Source organism: Chenopodium album, chromosome 5 (assembly GCF_948465745.1).
Source record: "Chenopodium album chromosome 5, dcCheAlbu1.1, whole genome shotgun sequence".
In the NCBI taxonomy this organism is placed as follows: domain Eukaryota; kingdom Viridiplantae; phylum Streptophyta; class Magnoliopsida; order Caryophyllales; family Amaranthaceae; genus Chenopodium; species Chenopodium album.
The window spans coordinates 4198946-4224161 of NC_137838.1; the positions used below are offsets into that span (position 1 = coordinate 4198946).

General features: G+C 31.2%; 1 protein-coding gene and 3 non-coding genes across 4 annotated transcripts; all 4 read left to right on the forward strand.

The window, feature by feature from the left end:
- Positions 1–425: 425 nt before the first annotated feature.
- On the forward strand, positions 426–499 carry TRNAV-AAC (transfer RNA valine (anticodon AAC)). The gene has a single exon. It is a non-coding gene; the product is annotated as a tRNA-Val (tRNA).
- A 4601-nt stretch (positions 500–5100) lies between these two features.
- On the forward strand, positions 5101–5174 carry TRNAV-AAC (transfer RNA valine (anticodon AAC)). Its single transcript has one exon. It is a non-coding gene; the product is annotated as a tRNA-Val (tRNA).
- An 80-nt stretch (positions 5175–5254) lies between these two features.
- On the forward strand, positions 5255–5328 carry TRNAV-AAC (transfer RNA valine (anticodon AAC)). The gene has a single exon. It is a non-coding gene; the product is annotated as a tRNA-Val (tRNA).
- Positions 5329–17878: 12550 nt separating this feature from the next.
- Positions 17879–19659, forward strand: LOC145631586 (ethylene-responsive transcription factor CRF4-like). Its single transcript, XM_081683695.1, has one exon. The coding sequence runs from the start codon at positions 18119–18121 to the stop codon at positions 19328–19330; it is 1212 nt and encodes a 403-aa protein (XP_081539821.1). The 5' UTR covers positions 17879–18118; the 3' UTR covers positions 19331–19659.
- Positions 19660–25216: the final 5557 nt, after the last annotated feature.

Here is a 25216-nt window from a genome sequence, read left to right on the forward strand (position 1 = left end):
AGCTTAGTTATTCATAAAATGTCAAATAATTGTGTTGACTAAAAAGTAAAAAGCTGTGTTTTTGTCTGATAATATTATCTGCAAGGAGCTACCCAAATGATTTTCACGATAATTTTACATTAAATGGAATCCCTATATTAAGATTTTTAAAAAAATAAAAAAATTGTGTGGAAATGAAGTTGATCAGCTTAGACTGCATGCTTAGTGAGTAACTGAGTTGAATGTGCAACTAAAATCATGATTAAATGGAATTCCTATTATTTCAAATTAAATATAGCACAAGTTTTCGTTGTGTGTCAACAATGAGTAGGAATATAGAAGTTTTTTAAAGTGCATGAAAATGAAACATTTTGAACTTAACGGATACATGCAGATATGAGATTATTTAATAATAAACAAATTACAGTATTAAATATAAACAACAAGGTTTCGTGGTGTAGTTGGTTATCACGTCAGTCTAACACACTGAAGGTCCCCAGTTCGAGCCTGGGCGAAGCCATTTTGTTTATCCTTTTTGATACGAGTTTGTAGATATATTTCTTGCGATAAAAAACATAAGGGATTTCTTTTTAATTCTGACAATAAGTACACCGTAATCTTTTAAATTATTTTTACTACTCCATATTATGGAAAATAACTTGTAAAAAAGAACAATAAAAAAACTCTTTACATTTAGGGCTATAAACAATCCAAATTGAGATGTGTTTTGATTTTTCGAGCTAAGCTTGATAACAAATATTGGCATTCGAGCTATCTCGAGGTTGAATGAGCTTGTAAAAATCGTGTTTGATCTTAGCTCGTTAAGGATTTGGCAAATTTGAGCTTTGTGTTCACGAACGTGCTCGTTTGTATAAATTATGAGTTTAAGCGTAATTAAATAAATAAGCTACCAAAACAATTTTCTTAAAAAGTTTTAATACGTCCACTTAATCTTATATGAGGGGGAAGTTTCCGTGTTTTGTAGAGAAAAGGAAATGTTAGAGTTTTCACGTTTAAAGATGAAATAATGTTTTGATTGTTCGAGCTAAGCTTGATAACAAATATTGGCATTCGAGCTATCTCGAGGTTGAATGAGCTTATAAAAATCGTGTTTGATCTTAGCTCGTTAAGGATTTGGCATATTTGAGCTTTGTGTTCACGAACGTGCTCGTTTGTATAAATTATGAGTTTAAGCTTATTATGCGTAATTAAATAAATAAGCTACCAAAACAATTTTCTTAAAAAGTTTTAATACGTCCACTTAATTTTATATGAGGGGGAAGTTTCCGTGTTTTGTAGAGAAAAGGAAATGTTAGAGTTTTCACGTTTAAAGATGAAATAATGTTTTGATTGTTCGAGCTAAGCTTGATAACAAATATTGGCATTCTAGCTATCTCGAGGTTGAATGAGCTTATAAAAATCGTGTTTGATCTTAGCTCGTTAAGGATTTGGCATATTTGAGCTTTGTGTTCACGAACGTGCTCGTTTGTATAAATTATGAGTTTAAGCTCATTAAGCGTAATTACATAAATAAGCTACCAAAACAATTTTCTTAAAAAGTTTTGATACATCCACTTAATTTTATATGAGGGGGAAGTTTCCGTTTTTTGTAGAGAAAAGGAAATGTTAGAGTTTTCACGTTTAAAGATGAAATAATGTGTAAGTTTTACAAATATGTATGAGTAAGTGATATATAATCATACTAAAAGTAATTTAGATATAATAGAGCTGAGATTTTTTGAGCTTGAGCGAGCTATGATCAAGTTATAATCGAGCTTGAATAAACTTATAAATTAATTCAAGCAAGTTGTTCATAAGCATTATCGAGTCGAACATGATGTTGTTCGAGCTTTGTTCATTTATTTGACAAAGTTAAGATTTTTATCTGAGTTTGTTCACGAATAGTTCTTAAACGTATCGACTCATTTACACCCATATCAGCAAATTTTTTTAAACATAGGGAAAAAAACAATATATTAATCATAAAACAAATTACACCCCAAAACATTAAGAGGGTGTTTGTTTAGGGGGATAAAAGGGGTGGGACAAGGATAAAAGGAATGTAGTGTTTGTTTAGAGGGATGGGGATTATAAGGGGGTTAGGGATAGGGATTAAATCACCCACTTATCCCTCCATTTCTATAACTAAGGGGGGGTGGTATAAGGGAAAGGGATTAAAATGGGTTTTAAAAGACTAAATTACCCTTAATGAAATTGAAAAAGTAAGGAGAAGGATAGAAGTTAGTAAGGGTATTTTTATAAAAATTTTACTTATCCCTACTTTCTTTCCCCTACTTACCAGACATGGGATAAAGATAATTTATCCTTGTCCCACCTACCCCTATCTTTATCCTCCCTTTTTATCCCTCTTATTTCCATCCTTCCAACCAAACGCCTCGTAAGGGCGGGACCATACAATAATCTCTTTCTATTGGGAAAACAATTTTAGGAGAACCAAGACGCTCTTCTTTTAGAGCCACTCATCCTGCAAAAACAAGGACTTAGTAATAATACCGGAGAGAGTTTTCCTTCTTTGACAACCAGTTTTAATTCTAACTCTTGAACGGCGGGATGGAGGAGTCAAGTATCTTAGACATATGAGAGGAGCACGTTTTGGGTTCACAATAGACTTTAACTCGGAAAGGGCCGAAACCTCCAAAATTTCTCAAAAAACGTGGATAATTTGACTTTTTTTGCACGTAAATAAAAATTGCCGAAATGTTTACCATGGTACCTAATACCCTCTGGGAGTCCAATTGGATAGGGAGAACTATACAATTTGCCTTTAAACGACCAATTTACCGGTTTACAACTTGCACCGATTTAATTAACTCAAGCCTACCACGAACATTTATGACAACATATAATGATCATATATGGTTCCAAACAACATTATATGACCCCGACATGTATCCCCCAAAATCTCAAGGATTTTCGACACTGGGCCTCGAAACCTCCAAAATTTCTCAAAAAACGTGGATATTAGCCTTAAATTTTGGAATTTTTTGACTTTTTTTCTGACTGTAAATAAAAATTGCTGAAATGTTTACCATGCTCCCTAATATCCCCTGGGAGTCCAATTAGGTGGGTGGAACCATCCAATTTTCCCTTAAATGGTTAATTTACCAGTTTACAACTTGCACCAATTTCATTAACTCAAGCCTACCACGAACATTTATGACAACAAATAATGATCATATATGGTTCCAAAAAACATTATATGATCCCGAGATGTATCCCCTAAAATTTCAAAACTTTCCGACACCGGGCCTCGAAACCTCTAAAATTTCTCAAAAGCGTGGATATTAGTCTTCAATTTTGGAATTTTTTTTACTATTTTTCGCCCGAAAATAAAAACTGCCGAAATGTTTACCATGGTCCCTAATATCCTCCGAGAGTCCTATTGGGGTGAGTGGAACCATCCAATTTGCCTTTAAACGACCAATTTACCGGTTTACAACTTGCACCGATTTCATTAATTAGAGCCTACAACGAACATTTATGACAACTGATAATGATCATATATGGTTCCAAACGGCATAATATGACCCCGAGATGTATCTCGTATAATTTCAATACTTTTTGACACTGGGCCCTGAAACCTCCAAAATTTCTCAAAAAACGTGGATATTAGTTTTCAATTGTGGAATTTTTGACTTTTTTTCGCCCGAAAATAAAAATTATCGAAATGTTTACCATGGTCCCTAATACCCTTCGGGAATCCAATTGGGTGTGTGGAATCATTCAATTTGCTTTTAAACGGTCAATTTACCGGTTTACAACTTGCACCGATTTACCGGTTTACTACGGCTAATTTAATTAACTTGCACCGAACCCGACTTGAACCGAAATAGACCCAAACCCGTTTTAACCAGTCAAAACCCGAATTTAACTCGACTTGTTACTAACCTGACCTGAATTCAACCCGACCCTTATCTAACCCAACCTGTTACAAACCCGACCCGAAATAAACCCGACTTGTTATTGACCTGACCCAAATTTAACATGACTTGTTATTGACCCGACCCGAATTTTACCATACCTATTACTTACCCAACCCAAAAATTCAACCCGATCTGTTACTAACCCGACTCGAAATAAACACAACTTGTTATCGACCCGACCTAAACCCAAATTATTCCTTACCCGATTTCAAATCACCTTAAATGCAATTTAGACCACCTTATTATTGTTGACCCAAGCATTTTGTCTTGGGAAACCAAGCCGGTCCAGGCCAACAAAAGAAAGGAGCATCATCCTCAAATTTAAGAGTTAAATATAGTATATATTTGTTGTATGGTCAAAGGAGATAATTATCTTCCTAAATTATAGACTATATTCCAAAGTTGCGAGTAATTTGGACCGGAGGTAGTATATTATAGTCAAAGGAAATAATTAGCTTGATAAAAATGATAATTACTATTTACTATAGTTAATTGAATCCAAATATGACCTGACTTGGAAATAACCCGACCTAATTGTAACCTGCAAATTATTGACTTGAACATTACCCGACTTGAAAATGACCTTACCTGATTATAACCCGCAAATTATTGACTTGAACCGAACCCGACTTGAACCCGAGAATGACCCGACTTGATTATAATCTGCAAATTATTGACTTGAACTGAACCCAACTCAAACCCGAGAATGACCCGACCTGATTCTAACCCGCAAATTATTGATTTGAAACGAACCCGAGAACTATCCTAACCCGTTGTAACTCGTGAAAACCCGAACTATTGTTCACCTTACCCGAATGTAACTCGACCTGTTATTAACCCGACCTAAACCCGACCCAAACCTGATAAGAAGTATGACCCGACTCAAGCATGACCCAACCCAAACCCGACCCACATAGGTTATGGAATTACTCTGAATTGACCCAACCCGAGTTGACTCGACCCACTCTTACCCGACCTGTTTATTCAAATTGATAGCTCTAGGAATGGTCATACTGGAAGTGGCATTAGCAACAATAAACAAAATTGCAATATAAACAAAGTAGATTAGAAAAAGTATTGAGTATATAGATTCCAGCTGTTAGCATATTGTCTACTCCAATTTGTCCAATTCCGAATTAGATAAAATATAATTATAGTTCATGCAAATAAACAACAAGGTTTCGTGGTGTAGTTGGTTATCACGTCAGTCTAACACACTGAAGGTCCCCAGTTCGAACCTGGGCGAAGCCATTGCGTTTTTGTTTCAAGCAAAATCCAAATTACTATATGTCCAATTATTATTTTGTTTAAAACAAATAACGTTCACAATTGGTTTCGTGGTGTAGTTGGTTATCACGTCAGTCTAACACACTGAAGGTCCCCAGTTCGAGCCTGGGCGAAGCCATTATTTCCTTTTTTACAAAAAAAAAAAGTTTGCAATTTTGTCAACTTTTAAATTCTGCATCAATTTAATGGTAAGTTTTTCCATGTAAGAAATGGCTAGTTGCTTGTTTTACTACAATTTGTCAATTAAAAAAAATGAGGAGATTAAGTAGACATTGCATTTTCACTAAAGATTCTTATTTATAAAGGAATTCCACATTTTTAGTAACTACTTTTCTAAAATGTTTTTGATCTGATTGCATTATTTATTTAATTTTTTCTTGACAGAACTTTCAATCAAATGACAAAAAAATTCTTTTACTAAATTATCCTGATATCCTTTTCACCTTTAATAAAAACAAATATCACCATGAACTAACAAAATTGAATACAAAAAAAATACAGTAGATTTTTTCATGGAATATGTAGTTTACTTAAACTAATTAATTAATTAATTAATTAATTAATTAGAAAAAGAAGAAGAAAATCTTCTTTTCCCCTTCTAAAAATCTATGACAAAGGAATTTCAAAGTATAATGATAAATAAAATTAAATAAGAAAAAAGGTGGAAAAGCCACAAATAGCAAAGTTCTGAAACTTACTTTACTTGGTCAAAAGAAATAGAGTATGAATATTTGACTGCAAAAATAATAAAGGGTTATGACTTATGAAAGTGTGCATGTGATCTCCTACAGTTTATGTTCACTCGATTTACTTAAATTAACTTATCTTTCATCAGTTGAGCGTGGAAATTTGCTCAAGCTTCTTATCACATTATTATTCATGTCTATTATGTTTAATTAACTTGAGAGATAAGTTTCTATATTTACCACAATTAATTAGTAGCCACTCTCTTGATATATGGGTTTAAAGTTTAATCATTTCAACCTATAAAAAAAGGAGTTAATTATATCATTGTTGTAAAATATCAATCACCTATCATATGGTGATTTACATTTTAAAATTATAATAATAAATTGTTATGGCATCCGCTTGTAATGTTGTGGTACACATCTCTCTCTCTCTCTTATATATATATATATATATATATATATATATATATATATATATATATATATATATATATATATATATATATATATATATATATATATTGGTTTATATATTTCCTTTGTTTCATAATGACTTTAATTGACTAATGGCCTGTTCTGAATTACTGAACTGAACTGATTGGAGCTGAACTGAATAGAGTTGAAATGAATATTTTATGAGAGAAGAAAATTAGAGAAACTGAACTAATTGGACCTAAACTGAATTGAATTGAAATTAAGCGGAAAAATAAAGAGAGGAAATGAGGTATTACAATCCAAAGCATAACGCTATGTATTGCTTAATGAATGTTATGTGTGTGTCGCATTTTGAAGTTAAAAGTTTAGTGAACAAGAGCAAGAGATCCAACAAGATTGATCAGACCATATGATCCGTATATACTTGTGTAACGAAGGAATGAAAATTGGATGATCTACATATATATGAAAAATTAATGTTAATTTGTTTATATATATCTTATATTCTTATGTCCTACCATTCAAGATGTTTCAATTTAAGATGATATTGTCTCATAAAAGAGACAAAACTTTTTACTTCCACTATTAATTTTTATATTCATCAAGTTAAAAAGTTTAGGGGTCATTGATATACTGTAAACAATATGAACGTGATGAATCAAATAATATGAGGAAACCCAAGTTAATTTATGAGATTGATATTCCAACAATTTAATTTCTCTCACAATTTGATGCATTTATTTATGTGCCATTTCATTATTTTATTTTTCTTTTATCATTTCAAACTTAATGGTTTAATTAATGGAAAATGTTATACATAGCCCGGCTACATATAAGCATTAAAAACAGTCTTGAAAATGTATAAATTTAAAAAATCATGACAAAAACACACTTATTGCACTGATCTACGCGTGTTTTTGTCATGAATTCTTAATTTTATACAATTTCCAATATTGTTTTTAATGCTTATATATAGCTATTAAGGCTATGTATAACATTACCATTAATTAATATATAGAGTGCACGTCACTTTATCATCATTTTTGTTTATTTACGTGTAATTTCAAATAGTTTTGGTAGAGATGAACAATGTTATATCTTAGGGTTGTTTGTTCATAACATCATGTATTTATCGTTATTATATTCACAAAAGAGATTAAGAGGAAATACAAGGATAATAAAGAAGCACATCAAGTGAAAGGTCATCACAAAATATCTCTTGATTGCTTGTTAGAGACGTTTGACACACAATTATAGATTGCCAAAATATAATGAAACTAATACTCAAATAAACAAAGGCGTCACAATAGTAAAAAAAAAGTTTCTAAAATTAGAATATTATGGAAATAGTTACTAAAATAAGCAAGTTTTTTTACTGTTAAAACGTGGGCATCTTGTGATCTCAGTTACATTTTGATGCCATTATACTTGGGAAGGGTAAAATTTTATACTCCACATTAAAATCCGAGCTAAAAAAATGCAGCTGTCCCAATTTAAACGGTTAAATGAAAAGGGTCCATCTTTTCATAATAGATCTTGTTCGTTAATGCTAGTATTTGTTTGCTTAATTTGTTTTTCTTTGAGATTATTGATCGAGGAAACATAGGGATTAATTCTTGAATTACTGATTAAGAGTAAGAAATTTCTTAATTATATTCAGTAATTTTTTGAACTATTTTCCGTAGGTCCATAAGTCTTCACTACATTATGTTATAAATATTCATCTGTATTTTATGGGTTTCTCAAGATGAAGATTCATTGAAAATATTGTTCTTTTGTTTTCATAATTTTTCTTTGTTGCTTTGCTTTGATATTAGTAAACTACATATATTTGTACCTTAGCTTTAAGTAGGTTAGTAGTGGTAATATTCTAATGGAATTTAATTTGATGGTTTAAGTTATTTATTAGCAATCTATTTAAAATTGGTTATTTAAGAGTAAATAATTAAAAAATAATAAAAAATTCCAATGTGTTATGATTTAAAATTATGTCAGTTCTATAAAATTTTAGATTGATGTTGTTTAACATATTTAGATTTTAGCCCTTATTAATTTGGATTTATTTAAGACCTTGTTGGTCACTTTAACGATTTGGCGATTTAATCATATTTCTCTTTTAAATTTTGATGACTATAATTTTGGGTTAAATTTAATTTAGGTCTATCTTTGGGAGTACTTACGGTTTTGTGAAAGAAAATGTTTTAGGATTTATATGTTTTATAAGTAGGCATTGTTTTGAACAAGAATACTAAAGACTAGCACTTTGTATATTTCCTAATGTTTCTCCATTAAAGAAAATGATTTTATCTTTTCTCCAAACGCAATCCCTGATCTGTTGGTGGATTAGGAAGGTTATATCGACTTAACCAGACAATTAAAATCCTCGTGTAACTTGCTTTTTTGCCTTTTGAATTTATATGTTTAATTGTTTATTCATTGTTTTTGTTCCACATGATAGTAAGTTCCAATTTCATTCTCGTAATTTTTACCTCAATAAAGTTAGAAAGAATAGGATGGACAAATGGTGAAAAATATTTGTATTTGTATTTTTTTTTTTGGATAGGATGAGATTAGATCCCCACCTAAAATCCCTTTGTTCATTGCCAAATGAATCAATGCTCTTCCATCCAATGGGAATAAACTAAAGATAGAACAAATTTAGAACGTACATTTGATTCTCATATCAATATCAATTATAAACACACCAATTAAATTGTACCCCCATAATGCCTCAAAATTCCATGCACCCAAAAATGTGGCTATCCATTCTAATATAATGCCATATGCATCCATATAAATTAACGGAGAAACATGATGAGTATGATTAGCCGGTTTTTGCTAAATTCGAAGCATATTCTAATCTATGCTTACGATTTCATGTTTATTATCTTTTCATTTTGATGGGAGATTATGATTCTCTCTCGAATCAATGCCATGACGCTTAATTTTGGGGTTTGGCGCAATATGTGCCAACTTTTGCACATTTTTGGAAATCCTTATCTATAAACAAACATATAGAGATATATTAGAATCACAAACTTTTAAATAAAACGGATGTTCAGTAATTACTGAACATCAGTTATAAAGTGACAATAAAATGCGCAAAAGTTACACTAAAACGCATAAAAGTTACCCTGATATATATATGAGTTATTTATGCTTCATTGATAAATTTGACAAAAGTGACACTAAATTTGACAAAAGTGACATTAAATCTGACAAAAGTGAACCCGTTGTACAGTAAATTACTGAAAATCGGGTGTATACAAAACTTTTCCTATTAGAATAGGACTATTTGGTTGATTCACCTTATAAAGATAAGGAAAGTGATAAGAACCGTATATATAAAGGTAAAGAGGTCGAACTCACTGACATGTACTGTCAATCCAATTCAAGTTAGCGAGTTAGATAAAGCCATATAGCCATATAGGCAATGAAAAAGGATAAAGGGACACCCTCCTTCTAATGGATATTAGTTAAAACCCAAACTTTAAGGTTGAAAGGTGCTCTCCATTCAAGTAGCTAGGTCAAGCTTAATTTAATTGTAGATCATTTTGCCTAAAGTGAGGTGGTCACTTTATCAAAGAGACCTCTCCTCCGACTTGGAGATGAAATTAGAAAAGGTCTCTTAAGCTTAAATTAGACATGTCTCTTTATGAGTTTTTTTTTTCTTCTTCTTCTTTGAAGTACTAATTCAGCAATTGTACTAATAAGTATACATACGTATTACTCGTACCTACTATAACTCTATTAGTCTATAAGTGCAAAGATTTATTGATGCATGATATGTGAAAAAAAACAACCTTGCTAAAGAAGTAAAAAATTAGAGAATTTAATGGTGCATTGGTAAAACCATATACAAAAGTGAGTACTATATATCATAAAAATATCTTAATATTTTACAATCTATTAACCTATACTAAAAGCAAATCCATCTATAACACTTGTCATTACCTTATAAAAAATTTTCCCGCCTTTCTCACTTATCTCTTTTTCTTTTTTTTTTTTTTTTTTTTTTTTTTTTTTTTTTTTTTTTTTTTTTTTTTTGCAAAATCTTTTTTTTTTAATCCTATTTTATATATACCTAAATAAAATATATTAACCTATACTAAAAGCAAATCCATCTATAACACTTGTCATTACCTTATAAAAAATTTTCCCGCCTTTCTCACTTATCTCTTTTTCTTTTTTTTTTCTTTTTTTTTTTGCAAAATCTTTTTTTTTTAATCCTATTTTATATATACCTAAATAAAATATGTTGAATATATTTTATATACCTTATATTTTGATTGTAAAAAATATTTAACAACCGTGCATTATTGCACGGGATTTTAACCTAGTACTCAATTAAATATTAAACCAAGCCAAATGAAATACTCTGTATAAATTTCTCTAGTAAAGACCTTTCAAGTGTCAAAATTTGAGATAATAGGAAATGAAATTGGGCAATTCGAACAATAAGATGGAGAGCTTGATCCACAAATAAGGCCCAAGAAGAATCTATACTAAAAACAATTGATGATAGTATGAGTAACTTTTCTACCTTATAAATGAGAATATCTCTCATTCTTCTTCAATATGAGATTTTCACAGGCAGGCTTACAATGAATTTCAACAACAAATATTTGGAATTAAGTTAATGACTTCATAAGGAGGCGCTTCAAAGGGATTCGAACCTAAGATCTTGATGCAATTATGTAGTTAGGTTCCAAAGTCGAAGATTTGGTGGATGTTATGGTGTAAATTTAAAACGCAAGAGTATGAAATCAAAGTTTGTCATATTAGAGGTTCACTTGGCTCAAAGTGGGGCCCAGCGTTCAAGGGAGCTAAACCTTTTTTGTCTTTGTTATTGGATACATACATTTTATTTTAGATACGTCGCTTATCTCCACATCAAACACACATAGGATCTAGGCGTCTAGTTGTACCCATTTTTTTTTTATTTTTTTTATTTTAATTGTTAAATATTATAGGTACAATATTTTTTAATTGGGTCGAACGTTTTAGGCAAGGGAAAACCTCTATCTTCCTTGGATTTTTAGTACTTTGTATTTTTCTAGTTTTCTAAATATGTTGTATTAAATGATGTTCTTTTATTTTCAATCATTGTACATAAATAAACATTCAAAAGAAATGAGGAGAGAAAATGTGAAATTGTATTATTTTTTGTTTTTACATAAGAGAGATCATATAATAATGTGGTAGTAATATTGTGAAAGTGTGTAAAATTCAGCTAGTCCAACAAATGAGGTAAGAAATTAAGAGATGATAGACTAGAATAACAAAATTACGGAGCGAATAAATTTAACAACAATTTAAAATAAAAAGTGAACAACAAATAATGATCGAAAAGAGGTCAAGTAAAACTTGGTGAAATTGGTGAGGAACTCACCCTTGTAATTTTGAGGTCACAAGTTCAATCGAGCCCCTACAACTCCATTTACTCCCCAATATAAACCTACCTCCCATTTCTTCTCTTAAGTGTTGACCTGTGGAGTTGGACTAACTTAAATTGTGAAAGATGCTGATTTAATAGGATTTTTCATCTTTCTTTTAAAAAAAATAATAACAAAGAATGAAATGCGTACGTGATAAGCATGGAGAGGCAAGATAGTCCGTGTGGAAAAAATAGGTACCACAACACACCATGCATAATGATTTATGGCTCATACTTTAATAGTTAAATCCCTGGTCATAAATTCTTTTGAACCCTCTTCTTCCCCACCCCTTTTGCTTTTTTCATTCTTCGTATGTGTTTACGTGCATGCGTGAGACTAATATATAGTTGGCGTGGCCCTTAATTACTTTGTATATGGTATAGTACCTTCTCTTCTTTCTTATTATTATTTTTATAATTTTTCTTTATTGATTCTCTTTTTCTTAACAATGCACTTCGTTTTCTTTTGGGGGTGTTTAAAGGAGGGGATGGAATCGTTAATCAAATCTCAAGATTCATGGTATTCCACAAAAGAAATACTCGTATAGTTTATCTTTTTATCTTTTTCGTATAGTTTAATAATGCAAAAGTAGTAGTTTAATTACTACATACATAGTTTACTTTATCAATTTTTAGCCCTATTAGGATTGTATGGATTATTCATAAAACAACATTGTCTCATATACATTACACTAAAATATGAATATATTCCGCGTAATATAATGGATGTTTACTAACTTTATTGGTTGCAGTATTGTTTGCTAGACTTGATATTCTGTTTGCTATTTCTTTTATTTTCACATAATAAAAATACATATAGAATTTTAGAAATGATGATCAAATGCAATCTTACATTCTCTAATCATGTATTCTTACTAAATTAAGTAGCATTGGCATTTACACAATGTTAATTGGTGATTATTTACTGATTATAAATTATTTATGATTAATTCATTTGAAGTTCAAAAAATATGTTTAGATACACGGATCAATTCAACTTTAACTTTCATCTTATTATTAAAGCTTGATTTAATTTTAATATGAATTGATTGATATTTACAACATAAATCTAATGAAAACCCTTTATTCTACATACTCTTAAATCAAACTTTATGCAGGTAATATGAATTAAAAGAGGTCTTTTTATGAAAATCAATTATATTTTTAGAGTCCCTTGGAATCATTACTTAAAAAGCAGCCTCTTTCTGCAAATTAAGTGTCAAACGTTTTACTTTGTCCTGTTTTATACAAAGGTCTGTTCAATTACTGTCTTAACTTTGCATCAAATGGTCAATTAATATAATTAATCAACAAAATAAAGCGTAAATTAATTATACATTCAATGTTAAACAAATTAATTAAAATCATAGAATAATAATTTAGGAAAAATGAATTTAAACATAAAAAAATAATTAGAAATATCACGTGAGAGGAGTCGTGGATTATAAGAAACGTACAAAACTACTAAATTGTGTAATTTGTTTTGATTGAGTTTAAGAAAGATATAAAAGATCCTGGTTGAAAGAATGTTTGCATAATATTAATCCAAAAATAGCTTAATAATCAAGATACTGCTAAGACCCACAGCTGGTGTACCCAGTACGTGAAGAAGAAATGTTAGACAAAATCTCTGGTGCTTTTTTTGTCTTCTTTATTACTCCAACTTTTTATACAACTATTCTTTCATTTTTTTGTGGTGAATCCAAGTGGTCAAATACTAAGGATTTAGAAAATTGCATTGATATTCATACTTTTCCATTGATTATCATGTTAAGTTGAATATTTGTAGACTTTTTAGTGGTTGGTAAATTATGTTTGGTTTGGTGACATACGGGAAAATAAGTACGAATAAATTATAGTATACTGTAAAATATATCATTATATTGACCAATTTTACTTTTTTTTTACTCGTATTTTTTATTTGTAGATGTACATAAAATTGGTCCAAATTCAATTAGACTAAAATTGGAGTTAACATGATAAATGAGTTGCAATTTTGATCAAAATTGTTCATTCAACCGTCATCTTCCAATTGGTTCAAGTCTGATCGTCAAGTCATCAAGTATCAGACTTGTGCACAATCCTAAGGGTAACACATGATTCACGTATCCTACCTCGAGCTTATTATTAAGAATGCAGTTGATATACATATAAATCATTTTCATGCCCTGTTGCAATCAAAAATAGACTAATGTTGGATCACAAAACAAATTAGTGTTTTCTTAGGTGATCCACGTGTTTACACAACTATAAATAGTCAAGTAGAAGTAGCAACACTCCTTCCTCTAACCAACGTATACTTTAAGTGATCCTCTCAATCCATCCCATATATGCTAATTTCACTATAATTTCCCAAACAAAAAAAAAACAAAAATATTAATTTTATGAAAAAAAATTTATATAATATATTATATATATCCATATGAAATACTATTGTTCTCTCCAACTCCAAGACAAGCATGAGTACTTGTACAAAAAGCCTTGAGCCCCAAGTAATAAGGAAAATTTTTGATGATCATCATCATCATTTGTACTAACCATTAAAAAACACACACAATACACAATTACACAAACACAAGAAAAAAATAGAACATTGATGTTTGGAATCACTTATCATTTGGTCCAAAAATTGTAGGTATCTCGTTCAGAACACCATCCCATGTCCATACACATGAGACACTTACACACATCTTCATCAACTTGCACTTACACTTGCCTCGTCCTCCAAAATGTCAAAAACGGCCCTTCCGAACACTATACTTAATTTGAAATGAACAGGTCCCATCTTCAAAAATGTATTTCTCACGCGCTACTCGGAACAATTGGAAGTATCACTACCGTCGGTCAAAGAGCGTGGGTACACGCATGAAGGTGATACGTTGTAGTGGAAAACAAGAAATGATGAAAGGCCGTACATTTTAACCGAATTATAAATGGCGGTAAATTCTAGGTTGCCCGCCACGTTACTTCTAGCTGTAAAAAGTACGAGTAATTTTATTTTTTTTTAAAATTTTAGATTTATCATTTTTATTTGTTGCCCTTGTTAACGGTTCGCCAGCCAAAAATGCACTGGTTTAATTTTTACTTATTTACGAGTATTTATTATTTTGTTTTCATTTGGTTGGTCAATTAAAATGTTTGTTATATTTTTTTGGTACGAAGATCATATTTCCATGAGCAGATTTTGCGCTACAAGTTTAAGAATTTGTAAATACTTACTCGTGTTAAAATAAAATAAAAATACAAGTGCTTAAATAATTTTAAAACTAAATACCGTAGCTCGGTATATATCATATTACAGATGGACAAATTTTAAAAGTATTTTCTTAACATCATTTGGATTTACACTAATGTGGCCAACCATCATAATAAAGGTGTATCGTTAATGTTACAGGAGTTATTGAAGGTCTATTCTCATCAACTTATTTTCAGTTCACTTCCTAATTTTTTTCTCTTATAAAATATTCAGTTCAGCTTAGTTTAGTTCAGCAGTTCAGTTCAGCAGTTCAGTTCAGCCCATTTCAGTCAATGAGAACAGGCCCTCAATCAGTGTTATATAGATTACTTGGTCAATTATAGGGGTTATTCAATCACCGTTACAAGGGTTACTTGATCAGTGTTATAAAGGTTATTTTTTCTTTTATAATTGGCCACACAATGTGGCCACCCGCACACAAACAAACTGCTGATTAGATATATAAACTAGATTATTATTAATAATAATAATAATAATAATAATAATAATAATAATAATAATAATAAAAGTAAATTATCTTATACCAATAGTATAATAATATTATATTTAATAAACTTTAAAGATATCAATGATTTAATAGCGCGTTTTTCGTGCAATTGAACAACTTATATGATCGCATGTGAAAAATAAAAAAAAATAAAAAAATATGACAAAGTAACCTCTTATTATGCTTAATGAATAACCCTTAATAAATAGCAGATATAATAACCCCTGCAACACTTATAGATGTAACCCTTATATTACTAACTATGTAATTAAGGTTATAACTGTAACTGAGTACCCCTGCAATACTAACTGATTAAGGGCCTGTTCATATTTACTTATTTTCAGTTCAGTTCGGTTCAGTTCAGTTCAGCTCCAATCAGTTCAGTTCAGTTCAGTTCAGTTAAGCTCTAATCAGTTCAGTTCAGTTCAGTTTTATGCATTTTAATTTTTCAGTTCAGTTCAGTTCAGCTCCAATCAGTTCAGTTCAATTCAGTTCAGTTCAGCTCCAATCAGTTCAGCTCAGTTCAGTAAATATGAACAGGCCCTAACCCCATGGTGGCTGGGCACATCGTATGGTCAACACATATAAAAGTTAGGGCCTGTTCTCATACGTTGAAATCCAGTTCAGTTCATTTCAGTTCAGCTCCTAATTTCCTTCTCTTATAAAATATTCATTTCAATTCAGTTCAGTTTAGCTGAGTTCAGTCAATGAGAGCAAACCCTTAGTGATGATTAGATACTTTTATTTTATTAAATTTTTTTATTTAAAAAAAAGTGAGGCCATGTTCTTAAAAACAAGTAACAAAAATATAATTTGGTTCAGCAAATATGAATTTAATCTTTAAAATTATGGAGTACTCATAACTTTGTTAAATCAAATTTAATACTCGTAACTTTATTAAATCAAACTTTAATCTATAAAAAAAATTTAAGTTCAACAAAATAATTTAATATCAATATAAGATAGAATACAACAAACAAAAAAGGATCTAATACTTTTTTTCCCGGGGAAAAAAAATAAAAAACTTTATGAGTTATGATCAAGAATAAGTGTAATTATGAACTTTAATGGATTTTTTTTTTTTTTTTTTTTTTTTTTTTACCAATTTTAACTTTTACAACATTCACATTCTCTAGTTTAACCATCTTTTGTGATTTGTACATAATAAAAATAGTAATATGGGGTATTTTTATAACTACACATGTCAATACATATAATAACAAATTAGCAAAATCTAGGTTGTTTAAATTTGACTGATTGAAAACTAAGGATATTGATCTCACAGTATAAATTACTCGTATGTGTTGGTAAGTGTGAAAAATAAAACATGAATTAGACTCCTAAAGTTCCTATAATGTTGCAATAAAACTAAATTTAAAATTTTTGTACAATAGTAAATTAACATTGCATATTATTCAATAGTCTCATGAATTCACAACATAAAAATATCTAATTTTATGTATGTGGAAACACAATCATGATTTTTTGTTACTATTTATAATGACTAATACGTTACCAAATTAATTAATTGTTATTCAAATGATATTGATTGACTGTACTTGATTCATTAATGTCTCAAAGCCAGTCTGTAAAGTTAAATCAATAACCGCGTGATACTCCAATAATTAGAAGCAACGTCATCAGGTCAAATGTTGACCAAACTTACCTTTCATTTTCATTTCTTAATCCTTAATTAACAAAATTTAAAAAACTTGAAAAGTAATTACCCCTTTTAAGTTTAACTACAATGAGAGATTTTTTTGATAGTAAGTGAGAAAAAGTGATGGAGCATGAGTATTGAGTGAAGAGTGACGAAAATATTTTTGACCGACAAGTTAAAACGAAGAAGTCTGGGCATCTTGGTTCTCACGTGATAGGCAAAAACACATAAACCAATGTTTTTTTTTTAAAATTAAAAAAAAAAAAAAAAAAGAGAAAAAACTCATGTTTTGCTGACTCAGCCGTAACTATCAACCTCCACACTACCCAGTTGGAGCTTACTCCATTGGATCATAAACATGATTTCTCTCTCCTTGGACCATCTTCCACGTGTTTAAATCGTGTCCATTCAATAACCCTATGCGGCGGTTCGTATTGTTCTCCTACTTCACTGTGACAAACACCACCCTCACCGCACTGTCACCCTATCACCTCCTCCTCACTATACCCTTTTCTCAAGTAATTTCTTTAATTAGAGATATTTTTGCCCCCTCTCTGACCCAATTATACAAACCCAAAAAAATTACAATAATTATATATTTTTTTTAATTTAATTTACATTTTACCGTTTTCCAATTTCGGCTGATGGTATCCTATATAAAACCCAACTCAAGAGTCACTTGTTTACCTCCTCCTTTTATTGCTCCTCTTCACACTCCCTACTTTCTCTCTCTTCACTCATTTTCTCTCTCCTCTCTTCACATTACATTTTCACAAAATTAAATAAATTCCCAAAAAAATTGAACTTTCCCATTACATTGAATCTTCCTTTCTCACTGTTCCCAAATTTTTCCACCAACTTTCATCTTTGTTGACAATTTGTTCTTCTTAATGCGAAGAACAGAAGTAATTTATATTGTTTGAACCAATCCACCCTTAAAAAAGATGGATTATTCTCACTTGCTATGCCCGGTGAAATACACCGAGCATCGCAGCGTGACAAAGAAGCAGAACCTTATCAAAGTATCAAAGAAATCGATACCGAAACCTCCACCTAGAGTGGTTCGTGTATCGGTTGTAGACAACGACGCAACCGACTCATCAAGCGATGAGGAGTCCGACTTATTCGGCCGTCACCGTGTCAGGCGGTACACGAATGAGATATTGATCGAGCAAACCACCAGTTTGAGTAATGCTGCGGTAGCAGCAACAACAGCAACAACTACGGCTCCTATTGTCGCCCCTCTTTGTAAGAAGGGCGGGTCGAGGAGGAAATCATCAGCAAACACGGCCGTGCCGACCGGTCAACCCGGTGGCGCGTTGGTGACTTCCGGTGGTGTTAGGAAGTTTCGAGGTGTCCGTCAACGGCCTTGGGGGAAATGGGCTGCGGAGATTCGTGACCCGGCGAAGCGGGTTCGGTTATGGCTTGGAACGTATGACACTGCTGAAGAGGCTGCAATGGTTTACGATAACGCTGCGATTAAGCTTCGTGGTCCTGATGCTCTGACTAATTTCGCTACTCCGCCACCGCGTGAACCACCGGCTCCGGTGGTGGTTGAGACTCACGCGCCGTCGACTTCCGGCGGGTATGAGTCGGGCGATGAGTCTGCTTCACACAATATTCTCTGCTCACCCACTTCTGTCCTCCACTTCCGGGGCGGTTCGACCGGGGAAGAAGTCTCCCGGTTCAAACCGGACATTGTTAAAAATGAAAATGAAATGTTGTTTTGTCCGGTTCAAGAAACAAGCAACAGTGTGAGCAACAGCTTGATGAGTATCAGCAACAGTATGAGCAACAGCAGTAGTAGCTGTCACTTGGAGGAATGTCAAGGAGAATCATCATCAAATATTGGCGATTTCTTAGATACGCCGTATTTGAATGATTTCTTCAACTTTGAGTCACCGGAACCCATGATTTTCGAGGATTCCAAGCCGCTGGACAATCTATTTGCTATCGGTGATGATTGTGATAATCAGTTCCATAACCAGTTTGATTTCGGGGACGTGTTCGTTGATTCGTTTATGGATGATTTCGATTTTAGTACGATGAATAACAATAACAACAACAGTTATTCATCGTCTAACTTGTTACAAGTGGACGATTATTTTCAAGATATCAATGAGATTTTTGCAGCGGATCCTCTTGTAGCCTTGTAATCTGACTGAAAAAACAAAAGAAAAAAAAAAAAAACTAAAGAAGAAAATGGGAGAGAGTCATCTTTTTCCGGCCGATTGTTGATTGGCAAGTTTTGTACCGGCGGCGAGTATTAATTAGATTTTTTTGTTTAATTTTATATTAGTAGTACTAATATTATTCTCTGTTAGAAATATAGCGGAGAATTTTTGAGGAATTAATAAAATTAATTATATGAGAGTAATTATTTAGGCCTTTAATTTTGTTTTGTGATGATGAGTTGTATACAGTAAATTCAATTTTGGTTGAAGAAAAATGGAAATACAGATTACAATTTGTTTCCTACTTTTAACTATTTTCCTAGCTGTTCTGCTTGATTTTCTACCATGTAGTTTTATTCCTTTTAACTCTGATTTATTTCTTTAAAAACAAAAAAACAACTGTAATTATTTCCTTAAATTATAAATCAAGGTGTAAAAAATTGTTCAAAGGAACCTGTTTCCATTGACCATTGATTAATTTTCAATCGTCATCATAACTACGAGTGTAGTTCGATGTTAACATTACTCTACTCGTGTCTATATAATGTTCGTTGATCACTATTCACTTGAGTGAGGTGACTGAGGTCAATTGAGTCATACTCGATATGTACTTGCAAGATTTTTGTGAACTCGTATTATAATATTATAGAGTATATTATAATCGCAACATAGAGTGAGTATAATTTAGCAGAAGTATTTAATTCGGTAAATTAAATATTTTCAAACAAAGGTATCTACAAAATTAAAAAAATTGTAAAAGGTTAGAATAAGGGAAGGACGTGGGATTGGCAGCTAAGATACTAAAGGATCTTACAAGTGAGGTAAGGAATTGACTATAGAATGAAAATAATTCCACTTCTAAGTCACGAATATAAATATATGGTACAATATTGGTACATTGTATAATTAGATATTTAGGTAGGAAAATTTCATGTATAAATAATATGGACCCAACTTATTATTATTACTATAACTGTTATAGTAATATTTGTAGTAGGTGCAGATGAAGGAGGAGGTGAAATTAATTTTGGCGAGTATTATAAATGTTATTTAAAAAAGTCAATTAAAAAATTTGGAGGTTGGATGTGTATTTATTTATTTTATTTTATTTATTTACTGAGATTCTGTCCCTCTTGTGTCGTTGTAATAGTGTTAGCACGTGGATTCAAGATTTTACTGACTTTTTTATTTTAATTTTTTTATGAATATTAACTTTGAAAATAAATAAAGAAAATTGAGCAAAAGAAAAAAGAAAAAAAAAAAAGTTGAAAGAACAATAGAAAAAGGAGTGTGGAGAGAGAGTATGGGGATGCCAATGTGGCATTCTTTTTGCCGCTCCAACCCACACGAGTAGGCGCAATTTCCGCTTTTTAGGCCGTTTATTTGACCCTCCAAATAGCCCAACTTGCCAATTTTTTTGTTTAATTACTTTTTTATATTTAATTTTAATTTTGAATTATACTTCATATCAAAAACTCTAATCGTTTAAACTCTTATACACATAAATCTGTTTAAAGTATAGTTTCTTTTTGTTGTTTAGTTCACAGATTAGCCCCTAGATTGAGAGATAGATGTAGGTGGTTTAGTAAAGCTAGTTAGCAATGTAGTTAGATATTAGTTTTAGGTCCTAAATCCTTATATACCCAACTTAGGGCATGTTCACATTTATTGAAATGAGCTGAACTGAACTGAACTGAACTGATTGGAGTTGAACTGAACTGAACTGATTGGAGCTGAACTGAACTTAGCTGAAATGAATATTTTATGAGAGAGGAAAATTAGGAGCTGAACTGAACTGATTAGAGCTGAACTGAACTGATTGGAGCTCAACTAAACTAAATTGAACTAAAATTAAGTAAATGTGAACAAACCCTTATTACATGATGAATAAGTTTCATTAACATTCATTTGATAAGTAAATTTAATGTGTGTTTAGTTCACCTAAAAAAATACTTGTAAATAAGTTTAACTATCAAAGGTTATAAATAACATGACAAAAACACTTGTAAATAAGTTTTGATTCAGAAAAGAGTAATTAAATTTAAAGTTTTGATCAATAATAAAGATTAGTTGAGTGAAGTGTATAATCTCTCCAATTATGAATAATTGATGTAATTTTGACTTGATCATAATAATCAGTGCACTAGTGTAACCTAGGGATGTCAATGGGGCGGGTCGGATGCGGATGATGGTACCTCCATATCCATCCCCACCTAAAAATCTTATATCCATCCCCGCGCCCACCACCCGTGGCAGGTACAATATCCACATCCATACCCCCCCCCACCTGGTACAAGATAGGATCCATCCCCGCCCCATCACCCACTTGGATATTCATACCCACCTCATAACCGCCCCAAAATTGTCCCAAACCCTTTGCCATGATGCTCTATTGTATCACATTAATGACAATTATATCAAATTAGGTTAAAAAAAATTGGGACTTTCACTATTCAAGCTTATTGGGTCTTAGGGGGTATCAAGTTTCGTAAATTCTCAACTCTTCTAAAAGAAATATGGTGCGGGTATAAGGTGGGTACGGGGCGGGGCGGATCTACTCTAAAATCCATACCCGCCCCACCACCCATGGCGGGTACACATTTATACCCATCCCCGCCCCATCACCCGCCAAACCTCCCTCCATCCTCGCTCCACTTGGGCGGGGATGGGGCGGGTTTCCCATTTAACCCGACCCATTGCCATCCGTAGTGTAACCATCAATGTATATACTTTGTACGGAGTATATTGTAAAAATTATAATCCATATATAAAAATAATAGTATGATGTACTGTATACTAATATAGTATTTTATATGAAAACATTTATGATTTATACATTTGTATAAAAAATAAAAAATAAAAAAAAAATTGTCAAACTTATTGTATAAATCACGCAAAAGTCAACCATATCAATTATCAATGATTGGAGGAAATAATGTAAGACATCAAACCTCAATACTACGTTGGTGTGATGTATATGACAAACTAACTTCCCAAACATTTAAATTTTTTTCATCATCAAATTTCATTTGTGTCAATAAAAAAATATAATAATAATTTGATTATATAATCTTCCATTCAGAATAGGGTTTATTCTCATTTATTGAACTGAACTGAATATTTTATAAGAGATTAAAATTGGGAAGTAAACTGAACTGAACTGAAAATAAGCTGAAGAGAACATGCCCTTATTGTAGACGTAACATTTTGCTGTTATAGGGTTATAACTTCTAAAGTTCAAATTAGTCTCAAATTAATCTTTGATAATAAGACTATATATATTGAAGATCAACGAATAAAATTAATCTCAAAATTAGATGCAAACAATCAACTATTTAAGTAATAAGGATATATAGTACCATGCAATTTTAGGGTTGTGTACTACAGTGGTGAGCTTAGTAAAGGCTAATTTATATCGACTTGTAAGCTAGCATAATTGGGGGGCTAAATGGCTCATTATTTTGGTTACATAATTTGATTAAAGTTTAAACATAATAATCTGTAAAGTTATATGTATAGATGGAATGCATTATGCAAACAAATACTACTACTAGTCTATAATTCTATATACTATACTAAATAACAATTTAAGATGTTTGTTTAGCATAACTAATACAATAACTACCTAATTTCATGTTAAAGTAATCTTATTGTCTGCCATTTTGTGCCAATGAGTGAAGAATTTAAGTTCTCATTGGTTAACCAATAATTAATATCATATAATGACAAATTAAGGAGTGAATTGCTGAATTGCTTAGCTCAAAAAGGCAAAAGATGTGCTAGCAGTAGTATCAAATTAGCTACTCCATAACTACATATATATCATGTAGTATTTGTAATTTTGGGTATAAATTAATGTGATTAGTGTATAACATAAAGTTGATTTTGTTTGACCATAGTTGTATATTTTTAGGCTTTTATGAAATTGTCGGTCTAATACTAGCCGAATTATATTAATTCAAAACTTATACTTGTATTTGTCACTAGTCAAAAGTCAATTCGAAATGTTATTAGTAATTTAAACTCCTTCATCTTTCCCTATTTTTTAGGAGATTATCACAACTATCATGAGACTACAAAACTCTTTTTTCCTATTTTTGTGGCTAATCATTTTTACTTGGACTCGAGTATTATTAGTAGATATGAATTGCTATAGTTTGAATATGACTTACCTTCATTCGATGTGACAACTATGTATATGGTATTGATTTTCTTTGATTAATTTTGCATCTTTATCACAAAATTCTTACAAATTTATTATTGAAGACACTCAATTGTGAACAAACTTTATGAATTGATTATTAGATGACTTTTTTCTTATTATTATTTTTTTTTTTAAAAAATGATATTCATAGTATTTTGTATAATCCATAGTCTATAAACTAATAAAAAAATCGACCAAACTGCAACCTATGTCGTATTCAACATATCTAGATGCTTCGTATTACATATTGTTGATTTCATATATAGGCCGCTCATGCGCTCACTAAAATTTGGCCCGACCTACTTGTAATGATAGCCTTGAATAAAAGGATACCCTCAGCTAAACAAATAAATTAAAAGTAATGGATATATATACACGAAGCCAAAGATAAAGGAAAATATAATGGCATGGGCTCCTAAGATATCTGATCTATATTGCCAGAAACCTAACGACTCCGTGATTATCAATTTAATACATATCTCGTATTATATTTTGAAGTTAGCATGATATCTACGTGACACTCAAAATCTCAGACCCCTTACTAGATCCACCTACTATCATTAACACAATTGGTCAATTAGCTTTGTGTTGACTTGTTTAGTTGGAGCTTGAGTATCCATAATCTTCAAATATATGATTTAATTTGCTTCATAAATTATATAGTTGTATATATTGGTGGTGGAGGCCCTAAAAACTTAAGGTGTATGGGATGCAGCTGACATATTATTGAGAACAAGTGTTATGAATAATCTAAGACACGTTATTTTTTCTGTGATTTTCAGTTTGCTTATATTTCACTCAAAGTTGCATGGCATGAAATATTTGTCCCTCCTAATAATTATTATGTCTAAAAAAACAAATCAACAAGATAACGTAATTTATTATTCATATTTATATTTTTAGTAATTGTAGGACATGGAACACCCTACTGAATACTACTACTACACTAGATTACGCTCACGCTTACTGCACATGCTTACTATTTTATCAGAATATAAGAACATTCTACAATTATTATGTTCATTCTAATATATACTCGTATTATTCTACTATTATACTGCAATTACATTAATTATACCTTCCATTAGTTAGCTTAATTAAGATATTATATAAAAATCTTAAGTTACTAACTTTATGTTAATAGCGTGCATAAATTGGCAGGCTAAGTAAAGATTTAGGCAAGCATGTACGATGTACTTATGTATGTAGGGAGCTTTTTTTGAATGTTAGTTGCGTTAGTTAGAACTTATGGTTAGATTTGTAAATGCTAAATAAGCGCGTGATTTTAAGGGCTGTATATAAATAGGTAAGGACTAGATACTTATCATTCATTAATATCAAATGACACTTGATTTTCTAATAAATTTCCAACTAATCTAATCTAGCTAGTGATCTAATTTAAGTATTTGTACCTAGATATTTTTTAATTTTATCACGTTTCATAAATATATAATAGATGTAATATGTAACAAGATCTTAGTTTATTGGTGTGTGTTTATGTCGTCATTCAATTCAATTCGTTTTTTTTTTGTGCTTTATGCATTTATTATTTGAAGATATTTAGATATGCAATATGAAGTAAAATTTGTTATATTAATCTAGATATATTGTACACCCAGGTGTACAGAACAGACTCTCAACATGAAGTTGCTCGAGTGAAAACT

What these genes read in the sequence shown, in the direction of transcription:
- LOC145631586 (XM_081683695.1), top strand. Translation starts at nt 18,119, where the DNA reads ATGGATTATTCTCACTTGCTATGCCCGGTGAAATACACCGAGCATCGC.